The following is a 23348-nucleotide window of genomic DNA, read 5'->3' as shown; positions in this document are numbered from 1 at the left end:
CACAAAAGAACATTGTGATTCTGATTTGTGCCTATGAGAAAAGAATCTGAGGGAAAAGGCGAAGATCAATTTATATCCTAGGACTGAATAGAAAGACTAATTTAAAAATGAAGAGAAGAATGCTTGCCTTTGGTGTCTGTGTAAGGGTCCAAAAATCATGAAGGAAGATCCCAGACAAAGACCAAAAGCGTTTATTCTGCAGAAACAATCTGATTCAGGGGTTAACCATTCTCTAAAACAACAATTCCAGACTAAGGAGCACAGGTCTTCATACAGGGAACTGGGGGAACTCTCTAGAAGAAATCGGTAATCTAAAATTTCATTGGTGGGTGCTAGCGGGGGAGGGGGTGGTCACAGGTGGTCAGTGGTCTGCATTCCTATGTCATGAACATTTAACCAAAGGACAACATAGCCCAGCACAGGTGGTCCATTAGGAGATACGCTATTTCCCCATTCTTGTGGTTATCCCCAGGCTGTTCTTTGGGAGGGGGCTTTATGACCTTGTTCCTGGAGTTTATGGTCTGTTCCTGGAGTTGGTACCTTATGGCCTTCTTTTCTAAATCAGGCCAGGTCCTTAGATGGAGACAAATGGGTTTATGTCATCCTTTCATCTGATGTGTGTTAGTTTCTTAATGGCACTGTGATAGAACATCATGGCCAAAATCATTCTACAGAAGAAAATTTATTTGGGCTTATGTTCGGAGGGGATGGGTATTGAATATGCTTGGCCCATTCGAAGCCACACTATTAGGAGGTGTGGCCTTGTAGGAGAAAGTGCATCACTGTGGGGGTGGGTCTTAAAGCTCTGCCCAGTGCTTAAGAGTCAGTTTCTCCTGGCTGCAGTCAGCTCAAGATGTAGAGCTAGCTCTCAGGGCCTTCTCTAGCACCATGTCTGCTGGACTATGCCATGCTCCCTGCTATAACGATAATGGACTAAACCTCTGAAACTGTACCCCAGCTCCAATTAAAATGTTTGCCTTTATAAGAGTTGCTTGGATCATGGTGTCTCTTCACAGCAGTAAAACCCTACCTAAGCAGGCACTCAGAGGAGGATGCTGGCTACTTACATTTCCATCCACATAGGAAGCAAAGACAACAAGCTGGAATTGGAGCAAGATGATGAGCTCTTAAAGCCCACCCCAGTGACATACTTCTTCCAACAAGGTCACACCTACTAAACATGGTATAACCATCACCAAGTGGGGACTAAGAAAGTGTTCAAGCACCTGAGCCTTTGAGGAACATTGCTCACTCAAACCACTAGATCCCACTCCCTCAAAATTGTTCAGAAGTCCAAAGCTTTCTTGAGATGCAAGACAATCTCTTGGCAATAATCCTCTGCAAAATCAAAGGGCAAATATCATACTTTAAGCATACAATGGCACAAAATATTCATTCCCCATTACAAAAGGGGGGAATGGAGGCACAGTGAGGAAATATTGGACCAAAAGAAGACAGGAATCTAGCAGGGCAAAATACCCCATCTTATTGCTCCTTGTGGAGTATCTGGGACTGGGGCTTTAGATAGTTCCACCTCTGCAGCTTTGCTGCCTATAATTCTCTCTCTCTCTCTCTCTCTCTCTCTCTCTCTCTCTCTCTCTCTCTCTCTCTCTCTCTCCCTCTCTCCCCCTTCCTCCCTTCCTCCCTCCCTCCCTCCTCTCTCTCTCCCTCTCTCTACCCCCTTCCCTCCAGCATGCAGTGGTCCTTGGCAAATGTCTCCCAGCTCTGCATCTCAGCTGGAACCCAGACTTCATTTTCACAGTTTCAGGCAATGACCCCTTACGACCTCACAGGGATTCCCCTGTCACATGTTCCCTGGCCCTAGCAACTCTGCAAATTAAGAGGAAAACTCCTGAAGCCCTCACTCTTGCCTTCATGCTTCCAAAACCAGTACTTTAGGATGGTGCTTCCAAGTTTGGCTGTCAGCTTAGACTGGGCTCTTCCCTCTCTGAGCAGCATTTGAAGTGACTTCTGTACATGTTAGGAGCAAGCAACCCATCGGACTTCTCCTTTCACATGGTGCAAGCTCAGCTATGTGGGGTCTTGCCCTGAGGGTACCCTTCTCATTGTTCCAGTACAGATGGGAGTATCTTCTTGTCTCCTTTTTCCTTAAGATAATTTGAGTTTCATATGAACATCGTCCTGTCTTTCTTCATCCCTAGGATATGTGCCACCATTGAATCATTTGGGATATCTTGCCGTCCTGTGATTGTGGTTCATAAGCATTGCAGCTAGAAGGAGTGCTTGATTTTCTCTCTTAGTGCTTTGCAAAGCCCCTTCTGGTACTTCGAGAGCTCAACCACAGGGAGAAGGGGCCTCTTATTAACGGTACTGATGTTATGGGTTACAGCCTCTCTTCAGCACATGCCTGACTTCCATCCAGTTTCCTCCCCCCAACCCCTGCCCCATGTTTTGCATGGTCTTTTTGTGTCTTCAGCAGAAAAGTCTTCACCTGAGTAACTCCTCAGCCTGCTTCAGGTGTGTTGGAATAAACCCTGAGCTGAAATGACCAACACAGGAATAGTTATTGTTAACCATGTTGATTAACCATGTTGCTTTAAATCATTTTTTTCTTGATGGCCAGACCAAGAGTGGGCTTGTGTCTCTGAAAAGTCTCTTGGTGCCCAGGCTTAGAGGAATAGTTTTTAAAGGAAAAAACAATCACAAGACTACAATTTATGTCAAAATTGGATGAGGATCAAAGTAGCCTTGAAATGCTCATTCCTAGCAGAGCATGGCAATTATCTTAGACACAATATCGCTCATCTTTGACTTCTTTTTTTTTTTGTTATTTTAGTTTACTTTTATTACTTTGGTTAGTACAAGTAGACTATGGTCAAGGCCGTGGAAAGCTCCAGTGTGTTGCTGAGGCAGACAGTGGTGGGGAGGGGGGCTCAGGGGCTGAGAAGTGTGACAGACACAAAATGGAATCAGAATGAGATGATGTCACTGTAGTCATTTCCGAACAAACTCTGCCAGACCCTGGCCAGGAAAGTTTCTGTTCCCCTGAGCTTGCTGAAATCCCCCGCCTATGTCGAAACTCCAGCCCTCTACCTCACTGTCATTGCACAACTTGGTCGCCCATGTCACCCCATCCCTGTTGCTTTCTGTCAGCTTTCTTAAGACTAGGGCTGTTGCCTAATTCTGAATGTGATTTCAGCTCTTAGGGTAGCAATAATAGCCCATTAAGAGAAAAATCCTGGTTAAGAGGATAGCGGCTCTTGACTTGGGCCCAGTCAATCATCTCGCCTAGGAACCACCCCACACTGAAGAAGGTGGGCTTGCCTTAAGCCATGTTAAGTAGCTAAGTGGAATAATTAGTCCTTCATAAGATACCGTACTTTCCCTCGTGTTACACAGTAGCTTAACAGGCATGGTCCACAGCTTTGGGAGTCTCACCACATTGTTTTTAATTATTGGGAAAAGCCTAACTTCCCCTGTACTTCTATGTCTTTTCTAAGTATGCTTTCTCTAACACGTTGGGACTTCCCCAGTGTTGGGGACTTCTTTGATCCTTTTTAAATTCCTCTCTGCATGTAGCTCCTTCTCCAGCCCATGTGTGACCTCCAGGTTAGTTTAAAAGGCATGTTTCTTTTCCCTCCCCTCTGCCACCTCCTCCTCCTCCCCCTCCTCCTCCTCCTCCCCCTCCTCCTCCTCTTCCCTCCTCCTCCCTCCTCCTCCCTCCTCCTCTTCCTCCAGGAGCCTACTGAAGCTTATGGCTTGCCCTGGAACTTTTCCCTTTAAACTAATAAAATTGTCCTTCAAACTGAGTCTGTTCTTAAATTCTGTTATCAATGTGACTAAGGAGAGGATCCCAACTTTCCCTTATCACCGTCCCGCTGCCCTATGGTTGTCGATTTAATTCCTGGCTCATAGTGCTCTCTTAGTTGCCAAGCAAGCCCCAAGTCCCATCACTCAACAGAAGAAGGAGTCACCAAACTCAGTGACACTGTGTGGCTTTTAGGGATTTCACCTTCCTCAGATTGTTCCTGGAGTTTCCAGCCCCAGGACTAGGCAAGCTGTGAGCAGCTTTTGTTAGGCTACCAGACTGTGCAGAATCAAAGGACAACGGCGGGATTCACAGACCCGCAGGATTCTAAATGTCACTGTGAATTCCAAGACTGAGTGAGGGTTTACTCTTCAGTTCTTGGCACAATTCTTCTACAATATTTTTATTTCTAGGGTGCTATATTAATCAGAGTTCTCTAGAACAGTTGTTCTCAAACTTCCTAATATAGTTCCTTAAAACAACCTTCAAAAACCCAAATACAAGTCCCATGCCTGCTTGGTGAGCAGTGCACCCTTTGCTTAGGAATGCAGCAGCGATTCATGTTAGCCAACAAAACAAGTCTCTCGGGCTAAAGGACAGAGCTTGGGCATTGCTACATCAGCTGCATGGAGCTGCTCTGTGCCGATGTGATGCCCCCAACCATAACATTATTTTTGTTGCTATTTCATAACTGTAATTTTGCTACTGTTATGAATCATAATGTAAATGTTTGTGGTCTTAGGTGACCTTGTGAAATGGTTGTTTAACCCAAAGGGGGTCACAACCCCCAGGTTGAGGACCACTGCTCTAGATAAAGAGGACTTATAACGAATATCTATCTATCTATCTATCTATCTATCTATCTATCTATCTATCTATCTATCTATCTATCATCTATCTATATATCTATTTTATATATAGAAAGGGGATTGATTAGAATGTCTTACAGGCTGTGGATCAGTTTAGTCCAACAATGGCTGTCTACCAACAGAAGGTCCAAGTTTCCAGTAGCTGTTCAGTCCATGAGGCTAGGTGTCTCATCTGGTCTTGAGTATCCTGAAGAGGTAGGCTCTAATGCCAGTGAAGGGATGGACTTGTCAGCAAGAGCAACAGCGAGAGTAAGACTTCTTCTTCCATGTCCTTTATATAGGCTGCCAGCCATTAACATGGCTGAGATTAAAGGTGTGTTTTCCCACCTTAAAAGATAGGGATTAAAAATGGGTCTCCCCACTTCAAATGGTTTAATTAATCCATCGAAGATGTACCCATCCACTTGGGTTTTAGTTTATTTCAGATGTAGTCATGTTGGACAACCAAGAATAGCCATCAGAGGTGCCATTTTCTCTCACTTGACTACTGTCTTGGGAACTGGATTACTGAGTCTAGGTTTAATGCTATATTGCAAATGAGCTGGCTGACAGATTGGAGGCAGAAGCCTGAAGTGGTGGTATGAGAAACATTGCCAATATCCACCAATTTAGTGAATAAGAGCAAGAAACTTGGTGGCTGTACTGAACCGGCACAGAGCAGCTCCATGCAGCTGATGTAGCAATGCCCAAGCTCTGTCCTTTAGCCTGAGAGACTTGTTTTGCTGGCTAACATGAATCGCTGCTGCATTCCTAAGCAAAGGGTGCACTGCTCACCAAAGCAGGCATGGGACTTGTATTTGGTTTTAATGCTGGCAGTGACTGTGCCTTTACCCCAATTGGCTGAGGTCCGATCTCATTCTTTCCATTAGTTTGCCTTAAAAGAATCGGTCACAGGAAATGAAGGAGGAGGGGGGAGAGGTCCCTGCTCCAAACCATCAAATTTCTGGAATGCAGCAAAAGGGTCTTTGTATAAACAAAGTTTCCCTCCCTCCCTCCCTCCCTCCCTCCCTCCCTCCCTCCCTCCCTCCCTCCTCCCCCACCCCCGTGTGTGTGTGTGTGTGTGTGTGTGTGTGTTGGGGAAGGGAGTGGGTTAAAACATCTGAATAAAAGTCTTATATGGAGAGGAAGACGAAACGATTTGAATTCCATGTAAATACATGAGTATTTGGTGGAAAAGAGTCATATCTGATGTTTCTTACAATAACTGGCTCCTGCATCCCAGCTCCCAATAATATACATTCTCACTTTGAGAACTTTCTGCTCAAAAATACAGACAAAACATTTTATTTTTCCCCAGAACATTCAGGAGTCGTAACGTTTACAAGACTTGGGAATAGGAGAGTGATAGAGAACTTACCTAGTGTACATTAAAAACCTGGGTTATGTCCTCAGCACCAAAAAACAAAAATGCCATTACGCCACAAAGGAGAGCTGAAGGGTTTTAAGTCCAGGGGCACAGCTTTGTGTCTGGATGCAGATGTTGGAGTTTGAGGGCCAGAGCACAGCTTTGTGTCTGGATGCAGATGTTGGAGTTTGAGGACCAGAGCACAGCTTTTGTGTCTGGGTGCAGATGTTGGAGTTTGAGGACCAGAGCACAGCTTTTGTGTCTGGGTGCAGATGTTGGAGTTTGAGGGCCAGAGCACAGCTTTGTGTCTGGGTGCAGATGTTAGAGTTTGAGGGCCAGAGCACAGCTTTGTGTCTGGGTGCAGATGTTGGAGTTTGAGGGCCAGAGCACAGCTTTGTGTCTGGGTGCAGATGTTGGAGTTTGAGGGCCAGAGCACAGCTTTGTGTCTGGGTGCAGATGTTAGAGTTTGAGGGCCAGAGCACAGCTTTTGTGTCTGGGTGCAGATGTTGGAGTTTGAGGGCCAGAGCACAGCTTTGTGTCTGGGTGCAGATGTTGGAGTTTGAGGGCCAGAGCACAGCTTTGTGTCTGGGTGCAGATGTTAGAGTTTGAGGGCCAGAGCACAGCTTTGTGTCTGGGTGCAGATGTTGGAGTTTGAGGGCCAGAGCACAGCTTTGTGTCTGGGTGCAGATGTTGGAGTTTGAGGGCCAGAGCACAGCTTTGTGTCTGGGTGCAGATGTTGGAGTTTGAGGGCCAGAGCACAGCTTTGTGTCTGGACGGATATGTTGGAGTTTGAGTTCATGTTGTCTTTTTCAATGAATCTTTACAAAGACACAAGGGTAGTTACAGGAAAAGAGACAAGTTTATTAAATAAACATTAGAGGAGTTTGGAAGTGTACCAGCTTTACCTGTGGCCTTGCTTGGGACAAAAAGGACAGAGACAGGGGTCATGTGATTTTTCCTGGATCTTTTATAGAAATATCTTTCTCTCCCAAGTTCCTATAATGAAGTCCCCTCATTTGAATGAAGCCAAGGTTGGTTAAGGCCTTCCACTCTTTCCATCACAGCTGACCTTCACATGTTCTCAGACTCTTTACCTCCTTCCCAGTCCCAATCTGCCTCCCAGGGAATACAGATGTCTGATAGGAGATCCTCCAGGGTGCTGGCAGGTATAAGTGTCCTTCCATTCCCTTCCACGGAGCCCCAGGAGCTCCCTAGGCTGTGTTTGCTCCGTTTTCCTGTACCTTGCTCCCCAACCTGACTGACCTCTCAGGTTCTGCCTTGCCTGATAAGTCAGGAAGTGGCTCCAGCTTTAGATGGACAAGGGTAGCACTCGAAATGTGGGAAGGGGAATGGTGTGGTGGGGAAGATTGGTCGTCCAGACAAGTAATTTTTAAAATGTAAATGTTAAAAAAACACAATCACATACTTGCAAAAATACATAATAAATAAAATTGTTATTAGAGTTTTAAGGAAAATGCCTCCATTCTGCCATCACCTAAAATACCAATTAAAGATGGGTAGTGGTCAAAAATGGGAAAAGTAGACTTAATTAAGGTGGCATATTGGGAGGAGGGGCAGAGAAACAGGTTCAGTGACTCCCAAGTCTTGCTAATGAGTTTTAGGTTCACTGGAGGGAGGTCTGGAGAAGGAAGCGAGATGCATACTTAGTTAAAGAGTCTCCTTCAAAGTAAGGTTCTCTCAGCTCCAGTGTTACAAAGCAGCTCCAAGAAGTCTTGTCTTGAGCACACAAGCTGTTTTCCCGGAGGTAATTCTCCTGCTCCAGGGTATGGGCATAGATGTTACAGATAACTTTCTTCACATGCAGGGCCTCTGAGTCACTGACGCTGGAGGTGAGTATTGGTCAGTGTGTGTTTGATCAAGCCCTTCACTCTGGATTCCAAGAGAACCTCAGGCTTGAGTGCCTGGAGGAAAGGAATGATCTCAGCAGCACATACAAAAGAACACAAGAACAAAGCACAAAAGTGCTCAGCAAGGAAATTTATTTAGGTTGACCCAGCACTTAAACCAGGCTAACAAGCATACATGGCAAAGGTGGCCTCCGCTCTTACTCTAATCTAATTAATTATTTAATCCACGTATTCATCTGTTTGTTTGACACATATTGACCTGGAATTCAGCTGTCCTGGAACTCACTCTGTAGACCAGGCTGGCCTCAAACTCAGAGATTTGCTTGCCTCTGCCTCCTGAGTGCTGGGATCCAAGGCGAGCTATATCACTGCCTGGCCAGGGCTTGGCTTTTAACCTCTAACTGTGTTTTGAGCAGACCTCTTGGGAGTTTTGAAGATGGCAACTGCTCAGCTTAGAAGATATTGTGCAACATCATCCTAATTTAAAAAAAAAGTTGAATCCAAATTACATACATAGGGTAATGTAATTAAAAAAAAATAGTTTTACCATCCAGGCATGGTGGCTCACACCTTTAATCCAAGCACTCAGGAGGTAGAAGCAAGTGATCTCTGTGAGTTCTGGGCCAGCATGGTTTACATAGTGAATTCCAGGACAACCAGAGCTATGTATAGAGACCCTGTCTCAAAACAACAAACAACAATCAACCCCCTCACAATAAAAATAAAAAATTAGAATTACTTATGTACATATTGTTAAACCATTAAGCCTTATGACTTATGCATAAGTCAACTTATGCATATGCAAAGTTACACAGAGGCAACCTTTGTGACTTATGCAGTGTATAGAATTACATTATCATAACCATAATTAAATTGATGTTTACAACAACTTACAGAATGTGGCTGACTATGATACAGGAGCTATTACTGAGAGGTTTTTGACAGAAGGTTTCTTTTATCTTTTCTGTGTATGAACATCCCATTAGCTGGATTTATTACAGATGCTTTTATACCATGAGATAAATAAAAGTAGCCTCTATTGGAAACAGTTTACCTTGTAGCTGCTCCCCAGTGTACAATGCCTTTTCTGGGATGTTCTGTTGCTCTCCTCCCAGTCGCAGAGCCAGGGGGAAACAAATCTGCTTTGGTCTGAAGTGGATGGGACAAATCCTATCTCCAGAGCCAGATTTCCAATGAGCTAAGACAACATAGGGTATTTTTCCAATATTATCTATAATGTATTTGTTTCTCTGTAAGACTGAATTAAGGGATCTACATATCCATAACCAGTTTGTGTGTGTCTGCAGATGGGGACAGACAATCTGAACAGTGTCATAAGTATTCTCCCTCTTATATAAAATCGCAAGATAGTATAATGATTCTATGAGGAAAGGGAATCCAGGCTCCTCTGTGGGACCATTAGTATTAAACTGAATCCATAAAAACAGACACCTGAGACACTCAGAAAGCAGTGGTATCGGGTTATTTTTACATTGTTTATATCTTTATAACTGAAAAGTAGACACAAAAGCAAGGGTATCCAGGGTCGGGATGCAGAACAAAGGCCACCATGCCAGGGCAAAGGAACTATGAGAACGGAAAGGCTATCCTGTTGGTTAGACGAAGCAGGCTTGGAGGATCAGAAGAAAGGACCCGGTACAGCTTCTCTTTCCATTCTCCAGCCCAAGAAGTGCAGGTAAGGGACTTCCTCACACAGGAAAACTGGCACATAGTCTTTGGCCACTCTGAGGTAGAACCCTGGACCCACCAGCTGGTCAGGCTGCCTGCATGCCTGGGGTCTCAGCAAGGGTGAAGTAGGAGGGGCTGCTCCTCTCACGCCCACACTGCAGCTCCTACTCTGGTGGCTCCCACAGTCCACTGGCTGTCCTTCCCTGGCTGGAACCTTGTAGGGCATGGCTGGGAAGACTCTGGCTCTCTTACCACCAGCCAAAGGGACCCTTCCTTTTCTTTTAATGACACCAGAACCATTTTATTCTGAGCAGGATTCAAAACAACTCCTCTTTATAGAAAAGGTCCCAGGTCTTAATTGGACATTTTGTGTCAAAAAGCCTCCGCCATGGGAGGCACAGTTGGGGCAGGATTCAGGGCTGAAAGTAACTTTGCAATTTAATTAATCCTGCTCAATCCAGCTGAAGAGTTGATTAACTTCCTCTGATTAAGTTCTTCCCAAACATCTTGGGCAAAGGGAGTCTGTAACATAGAGTTCTCTGATTCTGCTTTGACCCATGGTGAACCCTGGTAGTTTGGCTTTCGGGGAATTTGCATTTACTTACAGTTAGTGCACCGTAAGATGTCACATCCTAGTGTTTATCCTTCCCCTACACAGTCTCAGGCCCCTTAAAAGATGGTTTGGGCAGACAATTGTAAATTACTGCATTTCAGACAGTTCCTTCCTAAGGAAACATGCTCTCCATTGTTGGGCTGGGTTCTGCCACTGTGTTCTGGTACTGCCTGGAGACTGAAAGCAACAGTGTGGCCATTACTTTTCTGTTGTGCAGACCTAGCCCTTTCCTGTGTACATAGGTTAAACTGTGCTTCGGTGGGTGGAGTGCTCCTTGGCTTTATTCCAAAGGTAACTGGGATTCACGTGGCTCATACCTACATGGTCTTCATTCTTTGAATATCATAGTCAGTGCACCCACCTTGTCTGACAGATGAGAGTTGATGCCTGAACTCCACCACCCAGGAGCCGATCTTTCTCACTGAATCAGAAAGTGTACTTCATGGACAGTGTCCCACTGCATGAAGCTTTTCCAGGCTATTGGACCATACTGTTCCCAACTCATTTCTTTTTCACAGTCTTGGTCGAGTGGGTCTCTGGGTCCTCCTGGAAGATATAGTCAGCTGATAGGTAGGAGACACACAAAAGTTAGGTTCCTTTCAAGTTTCTCATATTATTAAATCTTTTGGATTTCTTCCTTTTGGTTATAACAGGGAACTTTTGACAGCCTACTTTGTTAAATGTTGGCCTCATGTTTCAGTCAACCAACCAATCATTGTAGCTCCATGCTACAATTCTTCAAGGCAGAATGTCATACCCAAATCTTGGACATTAGTACCTATATGAGTAGATACGGTCAATTCCAGTATTTTCTTTCTTTTTACGTTCTTATGGGTATTCATTCAGCTGATTATATAAACTGTCTCCCCTAGAAACAGACCTCAGTTGTGAGGATCTGACTCTAGGTTTGAAAGTAATGAGCAGAGAAGATGAGAAGTCCTTGGTATTTCCTCCTGAGGCGAATGCTCGGGTCAGGTCCAACGGCAATAACTGGCGAGTTATTCACCAGTTTGGAAGGGCCTGATGCTGCTGACAAGGAAAGAAGGTGGATTCAGGGCTCCGTGTTCTCCGTGCTTTTTCCTTTGTTTTTGGTCTGATCATTGTTATTTACAAGGTCTCGCTAAAAGCCTCATGGTTCATGTGGGATAAGTAATAGTGTTGGTACTAAAGTTGTTGGAGTTATAGCCTGGTCTCTGGCAGCCCCAGTAACTAGACTCTGCTTGCTACTCACCCCCGACAGGCCAGTTAACAGGAAGTGACAGGAAAGAGGAGAAAGGATATTTAGTCATTGGCTACACTGAGAAGAGGAACAAATTAAGAAGTCTAGAGACCGTCATACTCCATCTTCAGGGTCCTGACATGAGGTTTCAATAGAGATCAAGAGTTGTGCTCTGGGGTTGGGGATTTGGCTCAGTGGTAGAGCGCTTACCTAGGAAGCGCAAGGCCCTGGGTTCGGTCCCCAGCTCCGAAAAACAGAACCAAAAAAAAAAAAAAAAAAAAAAAAAGAGTTGTGCTCAGCTAAATAGTTAGCACTGTAGGAGATAAAATCTAAGCCCCGCTGGTAGGTGCCAGGTTGCAGTCTTCTCTTTTGCCTAGCAAAAGACTGATTCTTAGGGAAATTTCAATTTCTTGAGGTTGTTGTTCCAGCAGTCTTACAGTCACGTGGGGGGGGGGGTGGTTACAAATGCCTCTTTAGAAAACCTTTATTCCTGCCAGGGCAGTTACATTAACGGTACCCATTCACTCTCCCCAAAGTGTCAGAGGAAGCAGAGAAATTTACAAAGAATTGACTTTTACAATGCAATCCCCTTTACATTTACACCTGGGCCTCTCTAACAGTTTTGGTAGCTTAAACCAAGCCTCGGTGAATCAGCCAAGATGAAAGAGAATTAAACAATGAGAGAACTGTTGATGAGGCTGTTGGAACTAGCTTAGACTAGCTAGTGGAAATACCACTACTGGCTTTGACTTTGACTTATCCTTGGCTGCCCAGTACATGAGGCAGAAAAGATTACAGCAATGGTATACTGCCTCTCAGGATGGGTGAGTCAGATAGCAGAGGTGTTGGCTCTCTATTGTTGAGGATGAATGGGTAGCACTGAGGAAGCTTCTCAGGTATAGAGGCTTTGCTTTTACAAGGAATCATAATGTCATATGTGTGTGTGACACACTCCAGCTAGAGGATTGAATATATACATACATGTGCTTTTGTGTGAATACACACTTATTCTCTCCTCTCTCCATCTCTTCCTCCTTCCCTCCCTCTTCTCTTGTTTAGTAGAATGGTACATATGTTAACTGAAGCCTTTTATATAATAGCAACACTACTATGTTATATAGATGGATAATTATAGATCGTGTATGTATAGTTCTCTAGCTGGAGTTTGTCTATCTCCTAAACCTCGACATCACATTGTATAACTCAGGATTGAGTCCTCATGGTAGGCAAGGCATGGCAACAGGAGGATGACTTCAGTTTGACAGTCAGGAGACAGATAATATTTTATCTCCACACTGTAATCAAAAAATGGAAGACAAGGAAGTGGTGCTAGGCTGGAAACCTCCAAGCTTCTGACTTCCTCCAGCTTTCCTCCAGCAAGGTTCTACGTTCTACAAGTTTCAAAACTTTCCCAAACAGTGCTGCCATTGGGGACTAGCCTATGAGGGGCATTTTTTACTCTAAGCAGTGTCTTTGGTACTTGTTTATAGGGTCGGTCTTACAGTGTAGGTTTTCCAGATCATGTGGTGGATGCCTTTTTGGCTCTGGGCCAACTGGCCCTCTCTTCTGACTCTGCAGACATTGCAGGCATGCATGCAAGTGGAGCAGGTCACACATAAGTAATGTGACCTAATCTACAGTCGCAACATATTGAACTCTCTCTCTCTCTCTCTCTCTCTCTCTCTCTCTCTCTCTCTCTCTCTCGGTTACTCAATTGTACAATTCTTTGGGGGTGGACTACTGTTAATCTCAGAAGGCTGGACACATCACTGGGGAAAAGTTTTCCTCTCAGAGGCACACTTGATTTCAGTTACCAGTATGGGAAATTTCTAGACCACTGCCAAGTCAAGATTGCTTGGGTTTATTTACTAAGCTGCAAGCTTGCTGTTGTTGTAGCATTAGTGGTGGCTTTGCCACACTGGGAATCAAACGTTGGGACATTCTGGGCATGCTTTTTACTGAGCTGCATTCACAGCTCCCAGAAAGGTATTCCAATGAGGACTTGATTTGAACATCAAGCTGGGTTGGTTTAAAACAAATGAGCTTATATGATCCCTCTTCACCCAGTTTGTAAAGAGCTGGTTAGTGTCATTCTGAAACAGGTTACCTTTGGTTAAAGCTTTGGTTAGCGTGGCTTTTTGTTTCTTGACCAAAAAATGAAAAAAAAAAAAAAAGAGAGAAGTGCTTGCTTTGAAATGATTATTTAATTTTTTAGGGATCTGGCTTGCTATTTTTTCTTTTAAAAAGATGTTTATTTTTATTTTATGTGTATGAATACTTGCTTACATGTGTGTACGTATGTGTGACTGGTGCCTATGGAGGTCAGGAGAGAGCATTGGATCTCCTGGAACTGGAACTGGAGTTTCAGATGATTGTGAGTCACTGTGTGGGTGCTGAGAATTGAACCTGGGTCCTCTAGAAGGGCGGCCAGTGCTCTTAACTGCTGAGCCAGCTTTCCAGTGCCTGGATTGTTATTTTCAATGGCTAAGTGTTCTATCTCATGAGGTAGCCCACTGTCATGCTTAAATAAGCATTAGAAATTTCTTTATGAGGAATAATATGGTAAAAAACACATATAGTGGTTGAATCATCCTATAAGGCACAGCATTTTTATAACTGAACTTAGTTGTTGAATCTTTAAATAGCTCACACCAAGAAATCCCAATAAAGCTGATTTTGCCTCCATGGCAATAAGTGACTGTTCATTTATTTGGCTGAGTAGTAGATGATGCTGGCTTTTAAGAGCTGTATTAGATGAAAAATACTTTTTATTGCTCAGCATGCCTATTGTTAAATTATCCATAGGGTTAATGCTATGAAATAGTGAATGTCCATTTAAAGACCCACTTACACAGCCCCTTAACTATGATAGGCACTAGGCAAGGGTAAGGCCCTTGCCACACATCCCTCAACAATACATTGAAGTAGAAAAGTAGGAACCCAAAAGCAGAATAGGAAAGCCACTTCTTGAAATGAAATTGACATTTAAAAATACAATTAGAAAATGTACGGTGACATGAGAGGAAATCCTGAGAAACATGCTCACGTAGAATCACCGTCCAACATCCTAACACTAGTATCTTATGAAGATTTGACTACCACCAAAGATCGCTTTTTTTGTTGTTGTTTCTATCTCTTTAAAAAAAAATTATGTGTACCTATGTGTATGCATGTATTCACCAAGAGGCCAGAAGGTGTTGGATCCCCTGGTAGCTAGAGTTATAGGCACTTGTGAAGGGAACCGAACTTGGAGTCTCCTAGAAGAGCAGCAAGCACTTGACACTGCTAGGTCATCTCTTCAGCTCACTTTTCATCGTTTTAATGAACACACAAAATAAGAGGATCGGGGGTAGGGCAGGAGTATGAGAGGGCAGTGGGAGAGAGAGAGAGAACAGAAATTGGTAGGGAACATTTCTGGGACTAGTTAGAGACCTGGGATGCGGGAGGCTCCTGGGAGTCTATGCTCCTAGTAGCAGGGAATATGGAGACTGAGGTGGACATCTCCTGTAGCCAGGGGTGACTTCTGCTGGAGGGAGGGGGACATCAACACACCCACAAAACCTTTGGCCCAAAATTTGCCCTGCCTACAAGATGCACAGAGATAAAGATGAAACAGAGAGTGAGGGAAAGGCTAACCAATGAGTGGTCCAATTTGAGACTCATCCCAGGGGAGAGAGCCAACACCTGTCACTATTAATGATACTCTGCTACGTTTGCAAACAGGAACTTAGCATAACTGTCTCCTGAGAGGCTTCATCCAGCAGTGGACAGAAACAGATGCAGAGACCCACAGCAAAACATCAGGCAGAGCTTGGAGAGTCATGTGGAAGAGTGGGGAGAAGGATTGAATGAGCTGGAGGGGTCAAGGACACCACAAGAAGACCTACAAAGTTAACTAACCTGGGCCCATGGGGGCTCACAGAGACTGAACCATCACCAAAGTGCATACAAGGGCTGGATCTAGGCTCCCTCCACATTTGTAGCAGATGTTCAGCTTGGTCTTCAGGTGGGTCCCTTAACAATTGGGAATTGGATTCTCTTCCCCTAGCTGGACTGCCTGGTTGGGCCTCAGTGAGAGAAGATATACCTTAGTTCTGCTTCAACTTGGATTGGGGTGGTATCAAAGGTGGAGATTTCCCCTTCTCCTCAGAGAAGTGGAGGAGGGACTGAGAGGAGGGGGGAGGGTTGCTACGACCAGGATGTCAAGTGAATATAAAAGTAAATTAAGGAAAAAAAGGAAAACAAAACAACCAAAATAACAGGTGCCACTATGACATTTTTACATGTGTAATGTTTATATTTACTCATGATCCTTTCTTGTTCCTATCTCCCTTCCTTTTGTCCCATTTTCCTAGTAATTTCCCTTCAACTTCCTTCATGTGTGTATATATACATAAATGCATGCATATACATAACCTGGATTTTGCATGAGTGAGAAAGAACATCAGATAGTTTTCTGAGTCTAGCTATTTAGCTAAACATGATCTCCAGTTTCATATATCTTCCTGCAATTGGCATAATTTAAAAGGTTTTCAGCAAATTCCTAAAGGATTTAATGTAACTTTTGTGATGGTTAAGATCAATTAATGAACTTGACAGGCTCTAGATTCACTAGGAACCAAGCAGTTGGGCATGCCTATAAGGGATTACCTTGATTAGCTTAGCCTCTGCCCATGCCTGTGCGCACCCTTCTGACTGAGGCACTTCCAAACCTTCATGTTTTTCAGTTTAAAAGGTCCTGGTGCTTGTTAAAGAGATTCCTTCATTATTGCTGCCAAACTAAAGCAGTTTTCCCAAAAATCTGACAACTTAATGTATAGGAAAGACAAAAGTTGTGCAAAGGAAGATTCTCTAGGCCCTGAACTTCTAATTCCTACCTATAAATTAGGGACACTGTAACTGTATCCTTAGAAGGAAGGAAAAGAAATTTCAAATAAAATTGAAACTTTGAGAAGCATTTTTCGAACCATAAACCACTGCACATGTAAAGCAGCTAAAGAACCACAGATATCTGGCAATTTGATCTCTACCAGGTACATTTTATTTTGACAAACTTCACATATTCACATTTCTTGAAAACTTTCACTTACTTAAGAAAGCAAAAGACAAACATCATATTCCAATTATTTCAGGTGTGAATAAACTAGTACCACATTAGCTGCACTTTATATACCATAAAAGCAAACTTGACATTCATAGCTTCAAGCATACACATAAACTTGTTTTGAAACTACAGTCTCTTGTCAACAGATGCCTGCATTTATGTATTGCCACTGTTGAGAGATACAACTTCATGATTATCGAATTATACAAATGATTTTTTTCTACTTTTGATTTGAAAACTGGAAAAAAAAAAGGAATGGAGTTATATAGCTTGAAATGTTATATTTATTGCATAAAGTATGTTATGACAAGAATGCCTGGAGTTCCTTTTTTGTGCCTTTGAAATTTAAACTAATTAGCTTTGTGTGTTTGCTTGTGTGCCAGGCGTGTGAGTACAGGTGTGTAGATGCCATGGCACACATGTGGGGCTGAAGGACAATTTTCAGCAGTTAAGTTTTCTCCATCTACTGTGGGTTTTAGGGTCAAGCTCAGGTCTTTAAGCTTGTAAGACAACTATTTTTGTCTGCTGAGCTGTCTGAATGACTCCAGAAAAAATGTAATATTTTATCATAGCTTTTAACCTTTACTGTGAAAAGCAAGTCAAATGGTAGTTGCTTTATCTTAACACGGAATTTAAAAGTCCTTGAGAACTGTAAGCTTATTCTGCACTAGATATAGTTAACATGTCTAGACATGGAACATGATTGCTTTTTACATTGGCTTTTCACTTACGTGGACAGAAAAAGTGCTCATCGATGTACATGATCTACTTCTTAAATCCTAAAACAAAGATGAAGGCACATAAGTGGGTAGCAACTTTGTGTGTGTGTGTGTGTAGTGTAGGCACAAGAATGTTTGGGAGTACCCATGTGTGCTTATTCTGAAGTCAGAGTAGAATGTCAGGTGACTTCCTCTACGTCTTTCTTACTGCCTGGAGACAGCCTCTCCCTGATCCAGAAGTCATTGCTTTCAGGTAGGCTGTCTGGCACTGGGCTCTGAGGATCTGCCCGTATCACCTCAGCTATGCATACATACCCTTTTAGATGGGTGCTGGGGATTCAGTCACAGGTCCTCATGCTTGCAGAACAAGTGCTCATACCCACTGAACCATCTCCTTAGCCACAATTTATATGTTTCATGAGCATCTTCAATCCATACTTAAACAACTGCTATTTTGAGATGTGACAAATTTGTTAGAAATTTCTATGACTTGGGAAGGTTATTTAACAACAAAATGCTGTGCAGCTCTATATAACCATGCAGTCTCCTCCGCTCTGCAGGCTTGGCTGCTCACTCAGCCCTCTATATTATGGGTGCTAACAACTTAGGTTTCAGCAATCAGGCCAGAAAGACGGAGAGAGAAGGATTTGGTCAAATCAGTCTCGCCCAAAAGTTTCTAATCTTGCTATCAGATTTAATACGTTTCCAAGTTAATTTTTAAAATAATTATAAAGCCATTTATTCTTAACACAAATGAATGGAATGTAATTAAGGATCACAGTTGTAAAGGTCTTTAATTTTAAGGAATAGTATTTTTCAATTATATATAAGGAAATTCAATAGCTAGCAGCATTGAAATACAGAAATGATCCCATTTCTCTTTCTTCTTATAAAGTATAATAAATTGCCCATTTTTAAATGGGCAGACTATCTAGGCTTTCTGTAACTACACCATAGCTCTTTGAGTAGATACAAAGAAACGTAAGAAAAGTGAAAGATTTAGTATTTTGCACATTTGTAAAATGTTGCTACAAAGCATAGAGACTCTGAATGTATTAATAAAATTAAAATGTCTCTTACATGAGAAACATATTAAGTTGATTTAATAATTACTTCACAGAAGCATAGGCTTATTAATACTTATGCTGAGTTTTGCCATTTTCTAAACAAGGAATGGTTTAGGTGATAAGTAAATTAGTCTAAGTATTGTAAGCTTCATCAAAAAGAAACCCCAGAATACAAACCCCAGAAAGTTTAGAATTAAAGAGTAGCAAAACAAGTTAGTGATAATCAACAAGACATTCACTTTAAAGAAAAGTACCAGAGGTTGCTACATGTTCTTCTACTTAACCAGAAGTTTGCGGTTAATAATGTACCGTATACTGAATAGTGTTATAGGCACAGACCAGATTACAGCAACTCAAAAGCAAATACTGCCTAGTTCTTCTGTCCAGTGATTAAAAAATAAAATTGCTTTTAAAGGAAGGGAACTGCTACTTACAATATAAGTCAGATAATATCTGTAGATTCCCATCTCCAGTCACATAATTCTCATTTGCAGTTTCACATTTCAACTCTGACCTTGACTTCTTTAGCACCTTAAGCAAGTGCGACTGGTAGAAAATCAGGGCAGCCTGTAGTTTCATTCATTTACAAAATTAGCAGGTTCAGTTTGCATTACCAGGAGTTTTGCATTTTCTGATGGCCCTTACTCTGCATGGTATCTTAGTAATGATTAAAAAGCAAAGGGACTCTTAGTCATCAATAATTCCAGTTCTCACAAGTTCCAGGTTACAAGGGTGGGGCGGGAGAGAGGCACAAATCAGTGCATTATGAATCACTTCAGAGACATTTTCTTGCCCCAGAATGCTATCCGGAAAGGATTATTGCAGATCCACTCCAAGCCCAGAAGTTGAAATGCAATTTATCCTGTCTTTTCTGCCTCCACTTCTTATCCATACCCAGTATTACTCTACCTTGAAGACAAATAAGCCTTAGTATTTCTAGCACCCATTGTTTTTTACCCGAATACATTGGACTTCGGTCTCAGTTTAAAGGAAGATGAGTAGCCTCGAAGAGGCCTTTCCTCCTCTTCCTCTTCCCCCTCCTCCAGTGTCGGTTCAGCATCCTTGAAGGAGGGAGTGGTGTGAATGATCTGGGTTCGGAATCGGATTTTGTTGAGTCGTGGTTTTATCCGTCCACTCGAGCTGCCCGAGGCTTTGCGACCTGAATCTTTTGCTTTGCTTCCTCCAGTCCATCCCTCGGCGAGGTGGTGGTGATGGTCAGCTCCGTCTTCCACGACCGGGGAGAGTTTGTGAGTGATGTGTGATGGGAGCACCTTTGAAAGTCTCCAGCGTCCACTCCCGCGGCCGGCAGCGCTGTCTCCATCGTCTTCGTCCAGGGCTCCCACCAGGTTCTTTATCTCCTCTGCAATGCTCTCACTCAGATACTGAGAGGCCTTTCTCCCGCTGTAGTCCCTGATGTCTACATCTGCGTCGTAGGCTCCCACTAGTAACTTCACCACCTCTACATGCCCATGCATCGCTGCCAAATGTAGGGCAGTGTAGCCTCCGCTCGACCTGGCATTGATGTTCACTGGCAGGTGGTGTTTGGTGGCAAAGTTGACCAACATGGCCAGGAGCTCCTGCCTGCCGTGCTTGGCCGCCCAGTGGAGACAAGTGAAGCCGGTGATGAAGTCTCGCTTCGAGAGCAGGCCGGGCTCACAAGTGAGCAGCCCTATTAGGCTGTCCCACTTGCCCTCGGAAGCTGAGAGCATCCAGGCGTGCTCAAGAGGATCCAGGGTAACCGAGCCTCCGCCGCTGCTCTCCTCTTCTGCGGATGAAGACGCTAACGAGGTGCTATCGGAGTCGGCCCCTCCTCTGCTGCGACCTCCTGAGGAGATGCTCCCAGCGCTACCGTCCCCAGGACCCGCGCTCCTCTTTAGTTGCGGGGAGCTGCCCATCACCAGGTCCCGAAAGTTCTGACGGGCCGACCTGGGCGTATTTGGCACACTAGGGGAACTGCCCCCTTCAGCCTCCTCACCGCCATGTGGAGGGAGTTTAAGGTTCTCACTGGATCCGGGGCCCGGCGCCCACGACACGGCCTCGACCTCCCGTGGCGAGTCTTTACTCTGGGCCCCACCTTGAGCAGCCGCCGGAGGCTTCTGGTGGCTCAGTCCGCCGCCCACTCCGAGAGACAACTGTGGATCTGCCTCCACCGGAGGCTGGCTGCCCTCGCATGGTTTCGCTGGAAGGTCCGGGACTTGAGGCTCCTCAGTCACCTCGATGCGCGGGAGTTGTTGGGGGAGCGCGGCCTCAAGCGGAGGGGACTCCCCCATACAGAACCTTTTCTTGAGATGCACATACTTGGTACCATCCGCGGGATCGGTGCGCACGGTGGCCACTGCGTTGACCAGTTCCTTGAAGTGTTCGCGGGCGCGGGTGCGCTGTTCGCGCTTGCCACACAGGGCGTCCCTGAAGTGTTGCACCAATTCCGAGTGTCGGGCCCGGCCCCCGCGCTCGGCGAGAAAGCGCAGGACCGCCTCAGAGCTTGGCTCCAGGGACCCCGCCATTCACCGCGGCTCAGCTTCTCAGCACCAGGACAGCTCAGCCGGACACCATGGCCGGACGTCTGGAGGACCCGAAGAGCGTCTGGATCACAGTGGTTGGCAGCATGCGAACCCAGCTTTTAAGAGTCTGGAGTCCCGCGAGCGCAGACACCGCCTCACTGGGGCAGTGTCCCAGTAGACACGCCCCACCACACCCACTTCCGCTGGGGACTCAATCTCTGCGCCAGTCTGCGGCCCGAGGTCCCGCCCACTTCCGGGCTCCGCGCGGGCTTGCATTCACTGTTTCCGCCTCTGGTGGAGAGTTGAGGAACCTAGAGCTCTTCCTTCGAGGCTCACGTTTCTATTCTCCCTCCCTGCACTCTTGGCTTTTCGTCTGAAACGTCTGGCGGGGCACACCCGGGAGAAGCTCGCTCGGAGCGCGGGAACCCCTGGCCGCCCCCGGCGCGTTCCCACAGCCGTCCGCCTCGGCCCCGCCCCAGCCCCTCCACAGAGGCCGCCCCGCCCATTAACGGCTGCGGGGCGCCGGGCACGCCCCGTGCCCCGCCAGTTACGCCCAGCGGGTCTCTCTCCGAAGCGGCCCGGGACTTGCGTTTGCGTCCGGCCTGAGACCACCGTTTCCCTACGTCTCACCAGGGCTATGGCCTCATGCGACGAGGTGCGGCAGCTGGTGAGCCCTGCGCCCTTGTGTTCCCCGGTCGCGGTAGAACTCCCTGAGTCCCCGCCCCGCCCGGTCGCCTCTGGGCCAGCGGGATTGTGACCGTGCGGCTCCGGGACTCCGCGTGGCGTGGAGAGGGGGCTCCCTGTGGCCCCAGGGCGAGGGCTGAGGAGCTCTGGCGAGCGACAGCATGTTGGGGGGAAGTTTTATCTTCCAGGCTTCCTGGTCCTGGCCGAAGAGGGTGGTGTAAATGAAATCCAGGATGATGATTGATGTCTGTCACTTTGTAACGGTTTTTTTTTTTTTTTTTTTTAAATCAGGCCTTCAATCCGCCTGATTTTATGCAGTTGTGTATACGTACATGGATGGCTTCTAACCGGGAAGTCTTCTTCCTTAGCTTTTCCAAAGCTCGCAGTTTTACTGTACCGCTTGATGGTTCTGTTTTGCTTTCCCATCTCCTTGTAATGAAAAGAACACATGACAGATCCTATGTAACTTATCTTAATTGATATTGGGTATAAGCCTTAGTTATTGGAATGGTCATACTATTTTCATAATACCAACCTCTTGTAATCTTGTTTTTGTTCCCATCATTTTAGGACTGTACATGGAATCTTCCAGATGTGTAAGGGGGTAGAATAGACTTTATTTCTACTTCCCTAACAGCTGCATGCAGTAAATTAATTTTTTAAGAAGCTCTAATATTTCTCTTATCTATATTAATAAAATTAATTCTCTTAACTATTAATCCTTTGCCATTGGTAGCATTTTTGTTGGGTTCGTAATCTCAAGCAACATTACTCCAATAAACATTTCCCAAATAACTTCCTACTTACCTGACTTTTATTATCTTCCTATGCTTCATCTTAGTTGTAGAATTTATTTCAGTAGACTAAAATAAAAATAATAAATAGATAAATGCTATAATTTCTGTGTGAAGTTAAACTGTGACCATTGACATGAAAAAAACATAATACTTAAGCTATTCAAACCTTAATGTCTGTCTGGTAAAACTACTCTCATAAAAAAGTGTCATCACCCATTTAGTGATTTACCAGTTCCGTCTAATGCTTTATCGTGATGAAGCTTTGATTTCCTGCTAGATGTATTCGCACTAATACAACTTATTGCAGGTCTCTTTTTCCCCCTGGAAATATACACTGGACACGGTAACTGTGTTCCCATCTATCACCTATGTGTGCCATGATGTCTTTCTTCTGTGCGAATGGAGTTTTACCATATTTGGAATCTGTTTATTGCTTCATGTAGGAAGAGGTTTGTGTTGTGGCTCATATACTTTTATAAAAAGCTGAAAACATCGGAATTAGTATTTGCAGTTATTAGCAATAGCATTTATAGGTGAAGTTCTACCAGTACGTGTTCTCCCTAGCAACAGTCGTAGTTGTATGAACTATTCTTTACATAGGTCTTGATTCAGTTAAGTGCATCTGAGACACCTCAGTTGATAAACTGCTATTATTGCGCTGATTTTCCTTCCAGCAGGTAGTTGAGAACTTATATTTGCTGCTGTATCCTTGTTTGCGTCTATTTAAATGCCACTCCACATGTAATTGTATGCATTACCTCATAGATAAACGGAGGTACAGGGATTATAACTTCATCTGGAAAAGTCCTGGTCTTGGTTCTAGACCAGTGCCCATTCCCTTTTTAGGTACCATAATTTTTCAAGTTTATATGTTTAGGGTTCTATTTTCAGCAATGTTACCATATTGTCACAGTAACTGAGTTCACTGTAACTAGGAATTCTAGGATTTTCAGATTTCCTTATAAACGCTCTTGAAGCCTTTTAGGTTAAAGAATAAAGAAATAATCGAGGAAAAGTTTTTAAAAGTAAAGCAAAATTGAGGTAAAAGTGTAATTTGAAGTCAAGCAGCATGTTTTACATGCAGCCTTTGAGAGCAGTGATGTG

At 44.4% G+C, this 23348-nt stretch overlaps 2 protein-coding genes across 13 annotated transcripts in view; one reads left to right on the top strand and one right to left on the bottom strand.

Annotated features, from left to right (window-relative positions):
• Positions 1 to 16393: 16393 nt before the first annotated feature.
• On the bottom strand, positions 16394 to 20857 carry Sowahc (sosondowah ankyrin repeat domain family member C). Its single transcript, NM_001109364.1, is given in 1 exon segment — positions 16394 to 20857. A coding segment is annotated over 1 exon segment (1551 nt). The 5' UTR covers positions 20767 to 20857; the 3' UTR covers positions 16394 to 19215.
• A 178-nt stretch (positions 20858 to 21035) lies between these two features.
• Septin10 (septin 10) overlaps positions 21036 to 23348 on the top strand; it is a 92973-nt gene continuing 90660 nt past the window's right edge. For 2 of the 12 annotated variants that reach the window (XM_087597575.1, XM_087597580.1), the window contains exons 1-2: positions 21036 to 21418; positions 22018 to 22043. In XM_087597575.1, the coding sequence (XP_087453701.1) occupies positions 21409 to 21418; positions 22018 to 22043 (36 nt within the window). In that variant the 5' untranslated portion in view covers positions 21036 to 21408. Of the gene's footprint in view, positions 21431 to 22017; positions 22044 to 22551; positions 22694 to 23348 lie in introns of all 12 variants that reach the window. The other 10 variants (XM_087597574.1, XM_087597577.1, XM_087597576.1 and 7 more) reach the window with 8 other exon arrangements.

Source organism: Rattus norvegicus, chromosome 20 (genome assembly GCF_021556685.1).
Source record: "Rattus norvegicus strain SHRSP/BbbUtx chromosome 20, alternate assembly SHRSP_T2T, whole genome shotgun sequence".
In the NCBI taxonomy this organism is placed as follows: domain Eukaryota; kingdom Metazoa; phylum Chordata; class Mammalia; order Rodentia; family Muridae; genus Rattus; species Rattus norvegicus.
This window is presented reverse-complemented; position numbering and strand designations above follow the sequence as displayed.